At 40.3% G+C, this 21,125-nt stretch overlaps 2 protein-coding genes across 7 annotated transcripts in view; both read left to right on the forward strand.

Annotated features, from left to right (window-relative positions):
• Nucleotides 1–36: 36 nt before the first annotated feature.
• vps72a (vacuolar protein sorting 72 homolog a) lies at nt 37–5,675 on the forward strand. Its single transcript, XM_068734374.1, has 6 exons — nt 37–401; nt 1,777–1,929; nt 2,105–2,225; nt 2,416–2,592; nt 3,034–3,178; nt 3,347–5,675. The coding sequence occupies exons 1-6, from the start codon at nt 285–287 to the stop codon at nt 3,735–3,737; spliced, it is 1,104 nt and encodes a 367-aa protein (XP_068590475.1). The 5' UTR covers nt 37–284; the 3' UTR covers nt 3,738–5,675.
• Nucleotides 5,676–11,680: 6,005 nt separating this feature from the next.
• LOC137890199 (ras/Rap GTPase-activating protein SynGAP-like) overlaps nt 11,681–21,125 on the forward strand; it is a 38,667-nt gene continuing 29,222 nt past the window's right edge. For 2 of the 6 annotated variants that reach the window (XM_068734331.1, XM_068734334.1), the window contains exons 1-3: nt 11,681–12,997; nt 15,329–15,506; nt 16,212–16,315. In XM_068734331.1, the coding sequence (XP_068590432.1) occupies nt 15,421–15,506; nt 16,212–16,315 (190 nt within the window). In that variant the 5' untranslated portion in view covers nt 11,681–12,997; nt 15,329–15,420. Of the gene's footprint in view, nt 12,998–13,225; nt 13,336–15,328; nt 15,507–16,211; nt 16,316–21,125 lie in introns of those variants that run through there. The other 4 variants (XM_068734332.1, XM_068734335.1, XM_068734333.1 and 1 more) reach the window with 4 other exon arrangements.

Consider the following 21,125-nt stretch of genomic DNA (forward strand, 5'->3'; position numbering starts at 1 on the left):
GGAAGTACATCCGTTGCACCGGATGTAAGACAAGAAGACAGCGGCAAGTCTCAGTAGTTAGCTGTGTACTTAGCTTGTATTACTGCAGTTAGTTATTAGGAAACACTTTTTTGCATATAAGCGTGCATTTAAGGAGTATTCATAACTTAAATAAATATGGATACGAACAGATAATAAAGTCAGTGAAGTGAGTGGTAACAGAGGAGCCCCAAAACAACCTATTATATCTGTTAAGCTAGCACCACAATAGCTAACATTTGTTAGCATTGTTTAGTATCGCAGCCATGACTCTGGCAGTGGACCGGGAGCCCAGAAAGACTGCGGGTAACCGCATGTCTAAAGTATTGGATGCTGAAGAAGAGGATGAATTCTACAAGACTACGTATGGCGGCTTCAGCGATGTGAGTAACCAAACTGACAGATACAGAGTGAACTGATACTATAGCTAATACGATAGCCCTCCGCTAGCTTGTGTTGGTCTCGGTCGAATACTCTGATTTAATGTTGGTTAAAGGATTTCCACAAAAGGAAGACATTGTTGTATTGAATCATATTAGGGTGTCTTGTATTTACAAGACCATTCTCCATATTTAGTCTTCTCTCATTGATGTGAATGGAGTTGAATAAACAACAACAAAATCCCCTTAGTATATATTATACAGATACAGATAGATAAAGTGTTTTTTATTGTCATTGTAGTGATACAACGAAATTTCAATACAGTTGTATTGCAATACATTTCGACAGTAGCGCACATTACAGTGCTGCTGATTGAACCTTAACGTTGATTAAATGCTTCTCTTAAACATTTTAAAGAACTTATCTTCATAATGGTAGAATTTGTTTGCAGGATTGTACTATTTCTAGGTGTACCTGAGAATCTAGCGACTCAGTGTATGCATTTACACCTCAAAATCTCTGTAGTGTTAAAGGCGATGCCATTTCAACTGCTCAGGCCATCGTCCCCTACAGTTGATGCCACAGCTAATATTTAAGAAGATCATGGACTTCAGAATGCAAATTGAGTGTGAGACCAATGATCAGTGTGTTTCTCATGTATGTGAGTAGGGCTTGTCAAGTGTGCTCAAAGCCAATAGTAAGAGGAGTAAAATGCATACAAGCTCAAAGATGCAGTAGATATTAACTAACATGGAAAGGACACTCCACACGATGCATCTACAAAATGTGTCTTCGATTGAGGCCTGCAGCCGCTCTGGTTATCAAAACCACCATGCCAATGTGATTCATCCGAAACTGTGACCACGACTCGATCATTTCCTGTCCCAGTCTATCTTAACAGCTGACAAACTGTGAAGGCCGGAGGAGAGTGCCAGCCTTTTATGCGTCATCACTTAAAGAGAGAGAGAAAGGGCTGTAAAGGCCTATGTTGTGTGTCAGAACATTAAACGCTGTTATTTGATATTGCAGCTACTTTCCGAGTTATACCCTCAATTTACAGTCAAGGTCATTTTCTTCAAGCAGCTGCTAGTTTAAGGGTCAAGGGATTTCTGGCAGAGGCTGCTGTGACTTAAATCTCAGCTGAGGTTTACAAGAATAGCTAGATAAAGAGAGATTCTTCCTCACTAAATCTCATACACCCAACCTTGCTTAGCACACATGCACGTCACTCAACTCGGCTACTCTATGATACACTACTCTGTTTTAGCTCCAAAATGATGGCACGCTATCTGTTTGAACTTTACAAAAATAGTTCTATGTTGTATTCTGATTCTGTTGTTGCTTTTTGCTAAATAATGCCCTTTTGTTTCCTTTCAGGAACCGGGAGATGATGAGTATCACGGAGAACATTCAGACACAGAGGATGAGGTGGACAGCGACTTCGACATCGATGAGGGCGACGAGCCGGACAGCGACCAGGAGGACGATGCACCGAAGAGGAAAAGTCGAGTGGTTACTAAAGCATATAAGGTAGTGACAATTACTTCAGGAGAGAGTATTTTTTTTTAAATGACAATGCAACATGAAATGAACTGCTGACATATGAGTGTTTTTGGTGACAGATTCACTACATGAACACGAAAATTCATACATGAATGAAATAGATTTGCAGTTGATGTTTTTTTTTGTCTTTGTTTAATCCAAGGAACCAATAAAGGTGGCAAAACCCAAACCCAAAAAACCCTCCGAGGAACAAAAGAAGACGGAGAAAGTTAAAGTGGAGCTCAAAAGGAGGATTCCACAAGAATTCCAAGATTTTGCAGAGAGTAAGATTATTACAGGTCTCCCAAAAATGCCTACTCACTGTTTTCAGATACCTCTCCATAAATGATCCCAAAACACTTGAACTCTCTAAAACATAAACATGCACCATCACATGATGATTGCATCATGGTCAGTTTTAGACAATTCTTCCTCTTAAGGTTTTTTTAACTTTATGCTTTAATAATTTTTTAGCTCGGAAGTCTGTGCGACAGTCCACCAGTGAACACACACGAAAGACCAATCTGCGCTTGCAAGAGCGTCAGGACGCCCCTCGGCGACGGAGAGGGGCTCACCGGGACCGGCCTCTTACTCAAGATGAACTGCTGGCTGAAGCCAAAATAACAGCAGAGATCAACATTCGATCTTTAGGTAAGAACATGTTAGTCATGTGATCCAAAATGTTCTGTCTTTAGTAGAATGTTAAGTACTTTTGCCAAAGCTTCAGTGTATACACTAGTAGTACGTTACAGTGATGACTAACATGAACAAACAGTATGTCGGACTTCATCAGTGGAAGTTCTGTTTTTTTTTTTTTTTTTTTTTTTTTTTTTTATATATATATGAACATTGCTCCAAAACATATGCATGTAACTATTTCATAGGGTTTTACAGCATAAGTCACAAAAATGTCATTGCATAGACATAAGATACATTACTGCATAACAATGAGTATTCTATAATGATTCATTTTACTGTGATTATTAGTAAATTATCTATGAATATGAACAAACCGATATGAATTTCTCTCAAATTTCTCTTAACTTCACTGTAAATATGTATGGACTCATTCATTTTAATTTCTGTGTGTAGAGAACTATGAACGCCTGGAGGCGGACAAGAAGAAACAAGTCCACAAGAAGCGTCGTTTTGAGGGACCAACCATCCGTTACCATTCGGTGCTGATGCCACTAGTCTCTCACTCAGTCCTGAAAGAAGAAAACGTGGATGTTGAAGGGTACGTGTGCTCTACTTCTAGGCTTAATTGGCTTCAGGAAAAATTTATTTTTGAACCACTGTTAAAGTTTTTGTCAGCTAGAATAGTCTGCTTCAACTGCATTGACTTCCAGTATTTCAGCATGTAGACTTTTTGTGTAAGAATAGTAATGATTTCCTGTTCTTAAAGGTTGGATCAGGACGTCCCTCAGACGGCACCACAAAACCCATCTACACCGTCCCAGCAGGCTGCCGGAGGTCTGTGCTCTCGTACCTATATAACATTCAGCGAGGACGAAGCTTTCGAGGCGTCCTTTCCACACGGCGCCCAGTCGAGTCCTCCGCTGCCCGTCCAGGAGGTTTGTCCCGTCACCCACAAGGCTGCGCTGTACAGAGACCCGGTCACTGACATACCTTACGCTAACACGCGGGCCTTCCGCATCATCCGAGAAGCGTACCGCAAATATGTGGCCGCTCACGGATTTCCAAACACTTCCGGTGGGGTGACGGGACTCGACACCTCGACAACGAAGGCTTCCCGCCAGAAAATGGCTGTCAAGCAGAGTGCTATGGCAACATAGATTACTTTAACAAATAATTAATGAAGTAAGTCAGTGCTTACAAAAAACAACCAGTCTCTGTACACCACCATGGCATAAATGCCTCTTCTTCACTCAGCTGTCTACATCTAGTTTCATCTATGGTACCAGAGAGACTTTTTGGGATATATCAGTCTCTGTGATTAATATGTTACAGTTGTTCAAGCAATGAAATGCATACACTATTGTTTTTTCAGTGCTACTGTTGACTCGACAGTAGGAAAGTACAAGAAGTAAAAGAACGCAATAACGTTACCACAACCAAATCAGTTGGTACATTTTAAACTGCAAAAAAAGTCTTACTTGTGTCTGTCTCTGTTTAAAGAAATGAATGTTGTGCATAAACACCCTTACAAATCCAGGTTGACTCTAAGGCAAGGAATCTCTGTCTGGCTGTATGTGGGTATGTCCTTCGCATATCTCGACAACCGTTCATCCGATCTACTTCACACTTGTCACACTTTGCGGCTGTATTGTTGAGGGACTGCCGTGTCTGCAGCAGTAGGGGCGGGGCTTCAGGCCTCTGCGGAGTCCAGCATGTTGTCTGCATGACTTGCATTCACTGCACTTCCTTTCGCTGCTGTTTGGTGGTCAAAGCCTGCTAATGTCACATGGGTGCTGGATACACTAATGTTAAACGGTTAACGGATAAAATGTTACAACCAAACTGGTCTTCACTTCTCAACAAGAGCAACTAGCCCACTGGAAGCAGAATCTAATCAGATTGTTTCACCCGTGTGAACGAGAGTAAGTCCTTTTCACACAGGTGAGTAAATCTGTATGACTTGATACTAACTTAAAAATACCTTATAATTAAATCTAGGATGTCAAAACAAGTGACTAATATGCCTATTTGGAAATGACCTCCGCTGTATTTCAATGATATTTCTGACCGTGTGTTTTTCAGGGCAGGCAAACGCTGTCTTGTTTTACTTTTCTTTCTCTAATGTTGGTATCGGCAGTGTTAGAAGAAGTAGGTTACTCAAACCTTTTATTTTTTTTAAGTGAAACTAACAAATAATACTGCACAGTAAAAGTCCTGCATTTTACATTTTCACTTAAAGTGAAGAGTGAAATAAATGCATTATCAGCACCATGCACACAATGCATTATATTACAATTGTTCTATTTTGTGAGTTGAATCTGAATTACCTGCAACAATACACATTTTTTTTCCTCTGAAGTACAAGTACACAGTGAGTAGTATACAGCTGAGTGGCACATTTGTTCAAGTGCTTTGGGGGCTTTTACAAGTTATTTTAGGGTGCAATGACTAAGAATAGTAACATTATTCAATATATTTCATATCCAAACATCTTAATAAGTATATACGATTTGTTTTTAGATTGGGGGCTCATGCAGTTGTCTACCTTGCCAAACAGTGAAGTCGACACCTGGTGTGTCTCCCCCCCCCCCCACAATCAACCAAAGTATTTAATCGGTGTTTCTAACCGTGAGTAGCTGCTACTTTGGCTGTGATGCAACTATGTCATGGCAGGTGTATTGCTCAAGAACCAAGGAAGTGCAGTGTGGAGTGTGAGGTTGTTTGTATGAACGATTCACGAGAAAGCTGCAAGCAGCAACACCACAGGCCGAGCATTCGGCCCGTTCTGAACGACACGTTCTCAACGGAAACCGCACTAGTAGATGAGAAACTACAGATTGGCTTTGGAAGCAAAGTTGTTCTGCATCGGCAGCTTTTTTTTTCTTAATAAAATGCCCTTTTTTACTGTCAATATATTCGGTTTCTACGAATGTTCATAATTTTCAACAAAAATAAATATTTGAAGCTTAATGTTTTTAAATCTGTGGTCATGATTTACAGCCTGCAACAACCCATCCATCATCATGTTAAAATTAATTCCATCTGTAATTCCTTCACATCTTCAAGTCCATCCTGAATTCATTAACGGTAGTTTAACCTTTACCCAGAAGACAAATGACAAAATTTCGTATTTGTTTTTAAAAACCTTAATTTAGCATTCAGTTGAATGTCAATACTGAAATCACTTGAGATGGCCCAAAAGTTGAATTTACTGCCTGTATTTGGCAAATCATTGTGACAGTTTTAAATGATCAAAGCTGTAATTCCTCCCTGCTATCGTTCATTGCTAAATTTGAACAGAACAAGCATTAAACTATAAAAGACCTTGTATGGTTTGTTATTGATAGCAAACCTCTTGTTTCATTAAAGTCCAATGCTTTGTTCGGTCACATAAATCACATTACAGTGTCTGAATGAGCCACACAGTCGACTTTACCAGCATTTTGAATATGTTTGAGTCGACCGTGAAGCTATTAGAAAAAGGTGTTATTTCTGTTCTGTTGTAAATAACAAAATTGTTTGAGTCTTTAATGTCACAGCGAAGAAAAATCCTGCTATGTTGATCCCTCTAGGACTTTAAATGATGTTTTCTCTATTTATTCTCTCAGGGCACAATCACAGAGCTACAAGGTTCCTCTGAACTCCACTGAGTGTTTGTCTAGCATGGCACCTTTGACCCCTCTCACACTGAACAAGAAGCTCTCCCCTGCACAGCGTCCTATAGCTTTTGGCCATCTCGATCACTCTGTGTTACATAAAAAAGCCGCAGGGGAACAAACATAATGTAGATGTTTAGTCACCCAGGTTTCCAGGGTAAGAATCACGCTCCTGAAATACAATGAGTAGCTTTCACATTGTTTCTATCATCAGGTTGTTGTCAGTTGTGACTTTCACTCTTCAGTCGGAGACGTGATTGATGAGGCTGACCGTGAGTTCCTTTTGGAGTTTCAGGTACGAGTCTTGCTGAGTTGGCTTTCATATCAGTTCAACCTTCAGCAGATGATTCAGGCAGGAATTTTTACAATTTCAAGGAAAGCTCCCAAATTTCAGATTTGAAGTTGCTGCCAAAAGGATCATGTTGCATTCAAGCGGATTTCCTCCTGCTGTTCCTCTAATGTCCTGATAATGTTGAGCGGAGTGTCTAGCTAAGCAGCCCACCATGGCTTTGTCTTAGACACACAAAAAGCTCAGGCTTCTTTTGTTGATCTTTACCTGTCAGCTGGTCTTTGATGAAGGAAAAGAAAATGTAGAATCCCCACTCATTAATTAAAAAAATATGCTTTTCTTTCTTGTTAGAAAACTGAATGTCTTTGTCTGGTTTTTAATTGTTGGTGGAGAAGAATAAGCAACTTGAAGACATTAAATTACATTCTAGGGAATTGTAATTGGCACGTTTTCACTATTTTCTGTTTTTATAGATATGATCACCGGAAAAATAATATTCAACTTGTGAAGATTTGCTACTTTTCTTTATTTTGTTGAATTGTTAAGAGAATATCTTTACTTTTTGAACTGTTGGTCGTACAAAACCAGATATCTGAGGATGTAATTTTGATAAATTGCGACATGCATTTTTTTGTATATGTTGACATGTTATAGACCAATCGATTCATCGAGAAAATTATTTGCAGATTAATCAATAATGAAATTAACCATCAGTTGCGTTCTTATTAAGATATGTCTTCCATTACGTAATCTCTATAGACAGACGATGCATTTATATGCAGGCAACAGGACAAGATTGGAAGTGTTCTAGTTTCCGTTTTTGTAATCTGAGTAGTATTGACCAATCACGTTTGAGCAGGCTGTGGTTAAATGCAGGTGAACAGTCTGTGTGGAAAGCAAAAGCAATCTCTGAACCCAGTGGCAATTGTCTTGATGATTTAGCTTTTGATTGGTTTAGAATTAGCTTGTAAACTGCTACTTGTTAAACAATCCGGTCATACATTTCTCTCTCAACTTCAATTCCAGTGTCGCAATTGAAGTTGCTGATCGGCCTGTAAACAGTGAGCATGCACGGCTGGCTACACCAGAGCCCCAGAAATATGGCCCCTCGACCCCAGAGGCTGTTCTGTCATCAGACAGAATGGGTTCTGAGATTGTCCTTGACGAAATCCTGTCTGTTAATGGAAAGGCAACACACTGTCAATGAGGACCTTTTTTAGAATAATGTCACTTTGCACAAGTGAAGATGAACAATAAGTGCTATTAATTATGACAACGCTCTACTAAAAAGAATATGTTAATAATCCATTATACAACAGGAATTCACACAAATATGAGCAATGATTTTTATGTCATCATAAATGCAATATTGAGGGCTGTACCTTAAGTGGTGACGTCCACGTTCCTTTAACAAACCATGCTGCTCAAATGAACAAATCTGCTTCACTTGTCAGTCAGATGCTCTCTGTCATGACACAAATAATCGGGGTGAAGTGAGGAGCAGAGGCGGATCGGCCATCTGCAAGTTTTCCTGGTTCGACTACTGACCTTTCTTGCTCTGTATTTTTCATATGCCGAGTTGATAGTGACAGACTGTTTACACTTTGTCTTAATCATGACAGCCTGCCAAACAAATTAACATTGAATGACAGAAGACCGGACAAAAAGAAAATCCCCCTTCGACTGAGGTGGACAAACACCACAAATTGATAATTTTTTCTGGTAGCAGCGTGAACACGTATTCTGTATGCTAACAGCAGCATACTGCGCTGCTTTGGCAGTTAAACAAGCAGTTTTAAGACAACAAAATTAATCCAAAATAGGATGAAAGGTTCTGTGAAAAGATTGCTAAAAAAAAAAAAAAAGGGTGGTGGGTGTAGCAAAGACACATTGTCTTGAATAATCTCACCAGCCGTGTTCGGGTTAAGATATGTAATTAAGCACGCATTGTATGCCCATTTTGTTGTCCCATTTACGCTCCAGGTCAAACTGTATTCAGCAGAGTGCAACTTTACTTTTTAAGGACACAGAGTACAAAGAACATGTCTAAAGGTTTTGTCATGGTGTGACTTTACACCAGCAGCAGGAGCTAGATTGGAGAAAAATGCATTTATTTTATCATGCCTTTTTAATTCTATCAACCTCAATACTTGTTCTTTGAAGGCAACTGCTGCCCACACACTGTGCCACTTGCCTTGGCGAAGAAGGAAAAAAACACAACACATTTAATTCAAAAATAACAAGTTATCCCTTAAAGCGATGATGATGAATTCAGTGTCAGGCTAAAGCCAGAGTCTCTGGTGGATTGACGGATGTAATGTAAAATATAATAAGAAAAGATATTAAGCCACTAGTTTATTCTTTTAGATGCATTACATTGAAAACATATCATATCTGCAACATCAGAATACTGAGAGCTTTGTCTCCCACATACTGCACAGTGCATACGGTACCAATTGAACAGTTTTCAGCATTCGGAGGAGAGGGAACCGCATTATCACTGGTTCTAGTGTGGTAGTTGCCATGGAGACGAGTGTAGGTGGTGTACTGTGCTGTTCTCTGAGCTGTACTCCTTCCCTTGTCCTCTCCCCTCTTCTGTTGCCCACCCTCTCTTTCTCTCTCTCTCTCTCTCTCTCTCTCTCTCTCTCTCTCTCTCTCTCTCTCTCTCTCTTCTGCTATCTGCAACATCCGCGGCAACTTTAATTCCTTCGTATGTTACTCAAATAATTCTGCAGGATTTGGATTGAGCAAATGTTCAGTTTGAACCACACTCGCATGAAGCGTATAGCCTGTAATTAGCCCCCCACACAAAAAAAATAACTGCAATATACAGAAATTAAAATTAGGTTGAGAGCATTTTAGGTTCTACTCTTTGTGGATTCAAACGGTTTACATGAGTATCATATTATTCAGGCTCTTTGACGGCCTTTGTTGTTCTGCTTACATCCCTTTGTTCTTTCCCCCATAGATCAGTTTCTTGCTGACCATCCAAGTTCTTGTATTTGCTTTGTCAATCGCTTCTTTTTGCAGACATGCTACTCTTTTTATCAGTTGCCATGGAGATGTATGTGTTTCTTTGTGTGTGTGTGTGTGTGTGTGTGAGTGAGGATGAGAGTGGGATGTTTCATTTCCAGTTCCTGTTTTTTTTGGTGTATTTCTGAAGACTGCATGTGCTTTCCAGTGTCCCAAAGTTAGTCTTTGACATCAGCTGATGTTTGCTTCTCCACCATCCAATCTTTTCTTGCATCCTATACTTTGCGTTTGTTCGGTGCAGTTGGATCACACTTTAAATCCCAATAAAAACAGATAATAGTGAGTAAGTAAGTTTAATGCATTGTTGTCTGTGCATTGTTTTAACAAATCCAACCTTTAAATGATTCACTTAGAGGTTTATTACCATTTAGGAAAAAGGTTATCTTTAATCACGTCTCAGTTTTCTAACCATTTCATATCCACAGCATCATGTCTGTGATATAGAGACAGACAAAAAATAATCGGGGATTTATGTAACACAGTCTTTATATATGCCCACGAAATGATCTATGACACATTCAGGATTTAACAATTAGCAATACACATTTATGTAACATGTTTACATAGCAGGTATCAAAATACAAAATGCTTAGAAGCAGAACAATTGCTGGTGCCTCCACACTTTGCACCTATATGGACAGTGTTTGCTGGACTGTCAGGCATTTTTTCAGTTACCATAATTAAAGGGATTAGAGAATATTAAAATACAAATGAGTCACTCACAGACTTTGACTTTTCCTGGGCTACAAAACCCATCACTGAGCACCTTAAAGGACATTTTTTCCAAGTCTGTCACATGCCCATATATACATTTTAAGAGTTATTGGTTTTTGCTCCTATTCCTCCTTCACACATATGTAAACATCTGTGAACAACTAAATCCACAGTCTTCCTTGTGTGCAAAAACGTATTCTAAAATCCATCTGAAACTAAATAGACAGACACTCCACTGCTTTTGTACATGAGCATCAGTTTACTTGTCATTGGGAGTACTTCAGTTGTCATAATTCCTTCAGTGCTTTGGTGCAACACGAGCGTTCCAAAGTTTGAGAAACGTAACTTGGTGATGTCATAGTGATGTCATTGGGGTTAGCTCAAAATGGGCTTGTAGACTGCTGTTTTGTAACAGAAAGCCTGCGTTACAAACTGACATTTGAAAGACGGGCTTTTACCAGACGGGAAGTTTAAGGATAGATGCTATTGAGTTGATTTATGGGAAACCTAGCATCCACTGTTTTTGGACCTTGATGCATACTAGGGGCCAACTGGTCCGTTACTCAAACTGGACTTGATCGTATGTCATGTCTCACTGTCCCTGAAACAACATTCCCCCACCAACGCAACATTTTGTTTTAAGGCAGGGCAGATATCAGTCTGAATGCCCACTGAAAGTCTGGATACCTCTGCTGCTTTGAATTTAATTATTCTTTATGAGTATGGACTAGAGAAATGTTTATAACGATCACTAATTATCTTAGTGTTATGCATAGGCATGTGAGTATTGTGTAAACGCAGATGGGAACAATCTGAATCTGTCCTTTAATCGTCTCTGTGTCTTATTTGAATGAACTTTAAGGGCCCATGTGATACATCTATCCATGGCAATATTAAGGAGTTAGGGGCATTATTCCTTTGCTGAAATACTACATATTAATTTTGGAATATACATCATGTAAGCAACTAGATTTTGATGGTATTAGGGCCTCAAGAATGGGCACAACATGTCTCTTATCATGTGCTTTTTAGTAGTGCATATCATGTTCCAAAAACTATTTCTAAACTCTGAACCTGTGGTTAACACCTTGCAGCCTCACATACCACTGTCTTAATAATAAAACGTTTACATAAACAATTATTTGTACGTCTTCACGGTTCCTAAAGCAATAAAAAGCATAAAAAAACAAGTTTATGGAAATGTTTCAGGTGTGCAAGCTTGAGCCTTATTAGCAGTGCAGCAGCTCTACTATAAATAAGACTGTATGAGGACATTAAGCTCACTATACATATTCAAGAAGTAACTTGGATGAACTTTGTTGTACTCCCATCGTGATTATGCAGCGCAGTGGGCGGCCGGCCGTTATCATTTAGTTTTATTTTCGGGTGTAACACACTCAGAGACGGAACAGCGCAGGGCGGACTCGAGCTGCATTTGGAGGCGTTGGTTTCTGTTTCTGTCTATCTCACGCGCTATCTCCGCCCTCAAGGGAAAGTCTTCAACGTTTTACCGACCACCTTTTTTTTCACGCACTGCCGTTAAATCAAAATTAGGTGTGACGGACTGCAAGATCGCAAAGGACAAACTGCGTAAATTTAGCACCGGATTCCCCCTCCTCGTTATGAACGTCTGGATTATGGGGACGTCGTTATGCCACGCAGGGTGAACTAGAGCCGCTTTCCAAGATAAAAATCACCCGAGCTAAGAAGCGAGGAGCACGTCAAAAAAAAAAAAAGAATGTGCATGAATCAGATGCTGCTGCATATCATCGGGATACCTTCTGCAAAAACCTCTGGGATGTTTATTTTTGTGCTTTTGTGATTTAGTGCGCTCAATTTGCAGCAGGTCCGCGCGCTGCTCTTGAGTTGGCGTAGCCCACAGCGTCGCCTTGATAATTATTCTCATTTTGATATCGGTAACCGGGGGGGGGGATTCATGTGCAGTAGTTGTAACCATGCAGAACCCGTGTGTTGGGTCGTTAATCTCTGCGGTGTTTTTCAATGTAAATATAGCCTAAGTGATATATGATGAACTAATTGGCTCCGTGGATCTTCAGACCAAACGCGCTAATAGGACTTCTTATCGTTCCCTCATCATAAAGCGACGCAGGGGGGCTGTTTGAATTCACATGTGTGCCCAGAACAAACAACTAAGATGACAAAACCCGTCTTCAGAGGAGATTCTCTTTATTGCCGAGGAAACTGCATTGAGATCACATCTCAGTTCCTGGATTGCAATAGAGTTGGAGGACAGGGAGCAGAGGAAGAAGAGAGGGAGGAGAAGCAGAGGAGAGCTGCTGAGCTGCACAACAGAGCCACTGCTGACAGGCAAGCTTTGGCTTCCGTGATGGACTGAGCTAAAGGTGACGGGACCCCTGTGACAGCCAGCTTCACCTTTTTCCTCAACAGCATTCACACTTCACAAAAGGCATGTATGGACACACTGCAGCATAGGTGAGAACAGGAGGAGCTGCCCACATTGAACACATGAAATTGGCCTGATGATTGAAATACGACTGTCTCTCAAAGTGGACAACACTGGCCTTTTATTTGGACACGGTCTCTCAGGTCTGCACAAACTGATTCTACCTTTGTCCCAAAAAGCAAGTAAACCTGGAACCTCAGCCCCTTCCCAAGTGCCCTGGAAACCCACCGGATTCCATCTGCAACCACAGATGTAACTAAGCTGTCAAGATTTCGTCGCCAGGAAGTCCTGTGATTTTGGGTGAGTGTTGTGTGGGCGGAAATTAAAGTGATATACTCCAAATATCTAGCCCGTCTCACAGTGAAGTGTTCACCAAATGCTGGTGGCAGCTGGCCCGGAGAGGCTCACTAATCATGCTGTTGAAGCTGGTCGTCCACCTTACAGCCTGAATATTATTCTGCAGCGCAGTCAGGAGGGTCTGTACCAGCTGGTAGTACTCACCAGAGTTGCTCAGGTGTTCAGGTGTGGGGGGGGGGCAGGGTCTTGCTGAACCTGTTATTAAGGTGATGCATTATAGGCCAGATGACCGCCAACGACACAGTGAGGAAATTCAGCCAAAGTGGGACATCAGTACAAAGGTAGAAAATTTAAGATTTGCCTAATAATTGTATCCAAACGCCGGGTCCTTGTGAAAGTTGTCTTTCATGTGTTTCATGGTGCGTTTTTTAGGAATCATTTTATCAGTTTATGTTGGAGACATTCTCCTTAAGGTTGTTAAGGGAACTAAATATGTTTTAGTCAATTCATGTTTATGAATGCAGGTTTCTGGCATATGAAGCCACACGAGTCTCATGAATTTGCATTTAAAAGTTGCATTTCTAACTGCATGATTTAATGCAGCGTCTACAAATTGTCACAAAGCTGCTTTCATTAGGTGTCACTGCCGCAAGATGCATTTAGCACACATAATATTGGATATCACATTACCTATAATGTCTTGGCACAAAATGCAACATCTTTAATTTTACTTAAAGTGGACATGAAGCAGTCAACCAAGTTAAGCTGATTTAGTAAATGGATTTCCAATAATTATATAACACATGTGACTAATGTAAGCATTTAAAAGATAAATGAAGCTCCGTGACTTTAGTGGCAAGAGCGCCGCCATGTTGCAGTACTCCTGTTACGACACAAGGTTGGTTGGCTTGGCTGAGTTCAACAAATACAACGGTAGAGACGGAGACTGAGGAGCCACCGGACAGAAGAAGACAAAAGGGAGGCTGCTATTGTAAGGCTCTTGGATGTAAAAAATAGTTTACAAGGTTAAAACCAAGAGCAAAAGAGTCAATTTTCGTAAACTGCCGCTAAAACGGAGAACAGTACCGCTGTGCAAAAGCCCTCCGATGGGAACTGACTCCAGCTGCAGCTGACACGGTTCCCCCCATCTGACATGTAACTTGCTGGGAGCTTCCGCTAGCTAGCTACCAGCTCAACATTAGCAAACCAAAACCACCGCAACAAAGTAACTTTTCTTTTGACTGATGTCACCAAAACAGTCACTCGGGACCTCTAGTGTCTTTTAGCTTTTCCTGTTGCCCTCCTCCTGTTTTAGGATGTGTTCTTTTGAACATTTCTTTCTACGCGTCTTGTTTCATGGTTTTATAACGGTAGGATTAGTTGTTTACTGTCACTGCATTTTTTTTCCATATCAACTGCCGAAAATTCATCACACATGTTTAGTGTTTAGTTTAGCAATTTAAAAGAATACCGTAGCCGTTACGAATAAATGTAACGCACAAAACTTTTTTTTTTTTTAACGTCTTATTTTTTCAACCCAAAATGTTGACCATCTGACTGCCACTGGAGGCGAACCAACCCTGTTACGAATGCAACGATGTCACTCCAACATGGCGGCTTGCTAGCTAGATAGCTTGGTAAAAATTACAAAAATAAATGTATCATGTCTTATAAATCAGATTTTGTACACTACCAATGCCAACACATGCATGTTTCATGTCCTCTTTAAGCAGGACCAAAGTTAAAATGACCAAATAAGATTTGGCAGGGTGCAAATTCTCAAATTAGTTTACTCTGACTCTTAACATTTACCAAAAAGAGTCCCACTTTCACTGGACATTGCACTGGAGTTTCTGTGTGTGTTGCGGATCAATAGATGAAAAGATATGATACACTTTTTTTCCCCTCCATCGCAGTGGGCAAAAACTGTTTTATTTGATGTTTGGACACTCTGTAATGTATCACAAGTATGATTGGAGGGCACTATCTGTACAGTATATTATATTGCATGGTGGGCTCTTACATATATAGCTAAAAAAAAGACAAGGCAGTGGAGAGAGAGAGAGAAGAGCTTCAGTTAATGAAATGTCTGAGGCTGCACACCTGATAGAACGAGATAAGTCCGGCTCACTCTGACTCATTGCCCCTCGCAGGATTTCCTCATCCTCCTCCGTATGAAATGCCTTTAAGATATGACCTATCTCATACATCTTTTTATGGAATTATTTTCTTAGTTTAGCTGAAATAGAAAGGCGAGAGTCATGGACATCTATTAATCTTTCTCTGTTCCTCGTGAACTGTTGAGAATCTGGACTCCTTGCCTCTCTGCCACAGTTGTCAGCCGGGAGCCTGACAGCCGGCAAAGATCTGAATCTACTCCAACACCACGTTTCCGTCATAATTCTGCTGCTCTTCAGCCATCTTCAATGCAACGCATGGAGGGGGCTCTCTCTCGCTGCCAAGGACAGAAAGGCTTTGTCAGTCTGTTTGTCAGAATGTTCTCTAAAAAAAAGTAGGTACTCCTGTCAGCGAGGTCCTGTCCTGCAATCTTCTCAAATTGTTTTCGTTTGCCTCAAGCCATGAATTTCTTTGTCATCCTCATTTTTTTAGCAACCCAACAGAGAAAACACAAGATATTTTACCCCTCTGGTAATTCTTCTCCACCCTGAGCCTCTGTTCTCACTCAGCACAGTCAATGACAGATTATACTCTTGTTTTTTCTCTTTCAGAACCGCCTAACAAACCTCTCGTCCTATTCACCTCCTCTTAATGTCTTCCTACATTGCCACTAGTTAGCAATCTCTGATTATCCAAATGGCCCAGTTGACAAACGGAAGAAAACAATATGTGATGGTAGTTTTTATCTTATTTCCAGAGAACAAGGCACATTAAACACTGATGTGTCGGTAGGAGTGCTTATCAATTAATCATAGTAACAGCTTGTGGTTAGGCAGCATCATGACATTTAGTCTACATTGCTATAAAGGGAAGCTATGATAAGTTGAACCTTGCTTGTAATAAACGCAAGTTTATAATTTACATTTGAACTAAAATGATCAAGTTTTGTTTTCATCATATTTGTCTATATTAATGTTACTTTCCTTTTATTTAATTTTGATTTATATGCACAATAACGTTAATTTTCTTGCCATTTTTGTTGTGTGTGACGGCCTATGAATCTTAACAACTAAAGAAACAACTTGTGTCTGCGATATAGCTGCATGGACACATCTTCAAAGACGTGGCTGCCGCATCAGAGTCAGTTTGGGTTGGTTGGTCAAGCGGAGGTTTGCTGTGGCGGACCTGGAGTTTTAACCCCAAGTGAGTCCGTTTAGAAGTCTACTTTTCCCTACTGTCAACTGTACCTCACCTTTACAGCCTCTTTTCCTGTCTGTCGTGGTCCAATGAGATTTCTCTCTGTTATATATGTTTTTATATGTTCCCCTTCAACGCGCCGTTTTCTCTGACATCCATTGACACCACTGTTGCCAAAGGTAAATGGAAGGTTAAACATACACTCCAGCCTCAGCTGCGACACTGCTCCTTTTCCTCTGCCATTGCTTTTCAGTCCTTTTCAGCCCTATAAAGCTTTACAAAAGTACCTCAATATATTGAGGATTTTTTTACCGCTCAATTCTCCATCGGAGCATCACTCACCCTCTGAGCCCTGCTTTGTCACACTCCCAGAGTTTTATTTTGACATTCTCTAGGTTTGATAGGCCATTTGCCTTTTACTCTGGCTTTGATACACTCCAGTCTTCCTCCTCTCTACGCTCTCTTTACTTCCCCAGATGAAAGCAGCCATTTCTGCTCCCTCCAGGGACAAGAAGAGAAATAATTTTTGTGTTAGTTAGCGCTGTGTGAAAAGCTGTTGTTTCATTTCAAACATTAAGACCTACTCAGTAATGTTTTGAAGTCTTGGAGAGAAACAAACAAGAGGCCGTTCATTTTGTAGGGGAATTCTTGGTTAAGAATCACCTTTGTTTTAATTGTGAGCAGTCTGAGTTAAGAGCTTCAAATTGATGCTTGATCTCTAATTTCATTTTCACAATTTTCAGCTGTTTAATTTGGCTCTGCTCATTTACAAGCACAGCACTAATGTTTCTAAATACAGTAGTAGAAATGAAGGTAGTTTGATGGAGAGCTGTGCACAAGCTGCGAACATGTTCCTATGGTAACTAGGCCACACTCCCCTTGGCTAGCTCTCACACAGCCAGAGGGACAGGCAGGAGAGAGACGGGAATGCTGAAAACACACGTGATGGAGAGCAACTTCATATTGTTTTTTTCAGGTTATCGTTCTTATGCCTTCCTGCGCTTGAAGGGTATTTACATTTCAAAATGTCTGTCTCTCAGCCTTGAAACATTGTGGTTACATTGCAGGACTTTGGAAGTCACTTTCTTTCTGTTCCTCCAAAAATATCAAGCCGGTCTAAGGTCTTTTTTCCCGTGGCTTCCTCACGCCCACACAGCCCCTGCTTCCTCGACCCCTCCACCCTCCTCTGCTTTGAAATCCTGCAGCTCTACCTCTTCTGTGCATTTTACATTTACTTGATTACAGTGCTGTTTCTAAACATAGCTCCGGAGTGGTTCTGAACACCGTCAGGAGTGTCACCTGTACCTTTTTGTTTTTGCTCAACTGTTCTTAGCATAAACCCAACAACCCCTTTTTAAACCTTGTAATGAAAACACTTATTTTTTTAGTGCCGTTATATTTTAAATGTACATGTAAGTTTAGCTTTGGCTTAAACAATATGCTTGAGGTGCTTGACCAAATGCCGCCATCACTACGGCAAGCACAAACCAAGCTTTAAGCAGCTCTTAATGCCAGCAGTGTATGTCTCTGTGTTCTCGGCATCTCCAATGTCATTCTGTGTTTTGTAAGTCACTGCTCACACTTAAACCGTGTCAAAACCTCAAAAAGCCACAAGGTTGATACAGTAACGTTTTGCGTCTGTCTGTCATGTAGGCTCATTGTTTGGTCAGCTCGCTAATTATGAATGGCCTTTACTTTCTGCACACGTTTGCACTGTCGTCTGTGATGCTGTGATGAATTTATGTTTGCTGATAATACTTTTGACAAGGTGTACTTTAGCAATTGGCTTTTTTTAAAAACATATTTTTTTTAAACATGCACTTCTAGGGTTAAGCTTTGGCCTAAAGAGTCAATTCACCCATTTAAATGGTAAAAAAAAAATATATATTTTCTCACTTGCCCCTTGTGCTATCTATCCAAGTTTTTGAAGGTTTAAAGTGTGTCTTTACACCCTGATTTGGCTTGATTACAAAAATGATTCAAATCCAGCAGTCAATGATTGCAGTGGACTTCAATTTGCTTTGTACTTTGTAGGCATGGAGCACAAGACGACACTGATTTTTTGTTGTTGCTTTTATTTGTTTAGTCAAGAGTGTTTACTTTTTTGATGAGGATGTCTGAAATAACTTTTTAAAGAGTTGCGACCGACAGTATATTGCAGATTTGGTTTTACCTTGAGCAGTAATCAATCACATCTAAAATCACTTTACAAAAATCTAATCATAACATTTTTTCAGTTGTCTAGAAGTGTATAGACAACTGACATTAAACTGTTGAATATAATCAGCATTACGTTGGATCCTTTTGAATAGATACACTACACTAGTAACTTTGAACCTAAAAAGGCTAAACTGCTGTGGTATATGGATGTCAATTATTTGTCCAAATGTAGTAAACTTGCATTCATTTGACATTTAAAAAATTTCCCCCAACAACTGTTTTACGATGGGCAGATCACAACGGCATTAAAACAAGATTTAGTCAGGACACCTTGGCAGATGGACTTATGTTATGAACATATTGGAGCTGTAAGAAAAATAATAAATCCGGAGCCGTAATTACCATGTTGTTGGTGACATGAACAGTATTTACTAGTTGGAATATGACAATTAAGGAGGCTTCCATATGACATGAATGTGACATCTGCCCCAGCAGGCCCGCCTGTGAGTCACCAGAGGCTCCTCGTTGTCAGATGCTCCAGACCAGACATAACAAGATCGTGTGTGTGTGTGTGTGTGTGTGTGTGTGTGTGTGTGTGTGTGTGTGTGTGTGTGTGTGTGTGTGTGTGTGTGTGTGTGTGTGTGTGTGTGTGTGTGTGTGTGTGTGTGTGTGTGTGTGTGTGCGCGCGTGCGAGAGAGATCTGTAACTGGAAACACTGTCACTCCAAGATAAAGTGGACTGCTGCACCATCAACACTGTGGACAGTCTCTATAAAATTAAGCTCACTCAATTTTCTTGGAATGCTCTGCTTCCACCCTTGATGCAGGGAATAGGGAAACAAAACACCTGTCTGAGAGCACGCCACCTCATTTGGTAGCATAAACAACGCAGATTCTCATCACGAGGGAAAATGCTGATGATCATTTATCTCTCAGGATAAATGTGTTTTGGGACGCAGAGTGGCCTCAGTAAAAGCATCCATGTCGACATAATTTATGTCCAAATCAAAAAGTTTAAAAGGTGTTTAAATACATATAAGTATTTCTATCCAGCTGCAGGTAAAAAAGTCACTTCTCTGTATGAAACAACTTACCACCTTGACATTTACAGTATAAACCGTCCCAGCAAAGCATCACAGACAAAAAGTGTCTTTAAGATTGATATCTTATTTGTTAGTTTACCAACATCTTTCTGGAGTTGTTTCACCACCACCACGCAAACTTTATAACATTTTTCCCCAGCTGCTAGCAGCTGCTCCATTTCCTTTGTGCATTGCATTGTGGGAATAGTTTCCATCAACAGCAGACCCAAAAATCGGCCTTATTTAGTCAGCACTTTGTCCAGTGTCCAGACTGTACTTCATTTTGTCACTTTTCTCGTGTGAACGAGCTCTACACTAAAAAGCTGAATAGAACTAGTATGGATTTGGGGTATGCAGGTTGTTATTGTTAGTATTCTGGGATTAGCATTCAGCCCAAACCAGGCTAACAGAGCTGCTAACATGACTGTTGTCCACCAATAGTGCTATGGAGCAGTGTTTTTTGTGTTATCTTCTTACGTAAGGTAACGTGATGTCAGGGATAGTTATGGTTGCAGCCCGCTTGGACTGAATTAATATAACTGATAGCAGAAACACTGAATTGTTCAATGAAATTGTCAAAGAAAATGTATTTATTGTGGATTGGTGTCGTCCTAGCTGATTGCCGTCTGGCCAATAAGGTCAGTATTGGTGTTGATCTCAATCTGGCAGATATCATTAAGTAGATCTTTTGGTAAATGTATGGCTCCTGTGAGATTTCATGGTTATTAAAATACAATTTTGCAGTTTGTCCAGGGTAGGGCAGCTTGAGGGATGGCAAGAACTTGCGAAAAAGGTCATGATTTTATTCAAATTATTAAAAAGAATCAAATTTCCAAATGTATTATATTACAGCGTATTATATTAATAGAGAGATATACATATATACTGTATACTAAAGGTTGAATATGTTTCTCCAACACCCACTCACAGTCTTCGTCTCTCTGTTTTTTTTCTCCCTCTGTATCACAGTTAGCTGGAGGCTGTTGCCACCCACACACTCCGTCCTGACAGCAATTTACATTCAGAATAGCCCATGTGAACACATCCATGTGTTATAATATGTCACGTTTACTTAAAGCACCACATGTAGCAGGTGGCAGTGTTGTTAGAAATCGGAAATATGCTAAATATTCCTCCGCATGGGTCATTCATTAAGAAGTGTCAGGATTCAGCCCCACACAAGACACAAAAGGAACTGAAATGTCTTTCAGTAGAGGAAGATGGGTCTGATCAGTTCACTCAATTCACTGTTACCAGGAACACAGAGTTGTGCAGCATGCTACTTTGTGTCTTTCATCATCTTTATTGTGCAGTTTTGTGCCAATATCTTCCACAGTTCAAGTAGAAGCCCTTGGAGTTGTTTCCATGGATACCAAACAATTAGCTTGGATTCAGAATAGAACCTGGAGAGCCGCCTATTTAGAGGCTTTGGGAGCGAGGAAATCATAGGATGACAGAGTATCTTGTTCCTCTGTTGCAAAGGGGAAAAACAGCTCCTTTGGGTAATGGGGAATTAAAAAAAAGATCCATATATGTATATACTGAATATATATTGCTCCAATGGATCAGTCACCA

The sequence above is a fragment of the Cebidichthys violaceus genome, unplaced genomic scaffold (genome assembly GCF_023349555.1).
Source record: "Cebidichthys violaceus isolate CVI_PGR_0920_01 unplaced genomic scaffold, fCebVio1.0.p SCAF_63, whole genome shotgun sequence".
In the NCBI taxonomy this organism is placed as follows: Eukaryota; Metazoa; Chordata; class Actinopteri; order Perciformes; family Stichaeidae; genus Cebidichthys; species Cebidichthys violaceus.

What these genes read in the sequence shown, in the direction of transcription:
- vps72a (XM_068734374.1), top strand. Translation starts at nt 285, where the DNA reads ATGACTCTGGCAGTGGACCGGGAGCCCAGAAAGACTGCGGGTAACCGC. An exon ending in TGGTTACTAAAGCATATAAG is followed by an intron (nt 1,930 to 2,104) that starts GTAGTGACAATT and finishes GTTTAATCCAAG; the next exon opens with GAACCAATAAAGGTGGCAAA. An exon ending in ATTCCAAGATTTTGCAGAGA is followed by an intron (nt 2,226 to 2,415) that starts GTAAGATTATTA and finishes ATAATTTTTTAG; the next exon opens with CTCGGAAGTCTGTGCGACAG.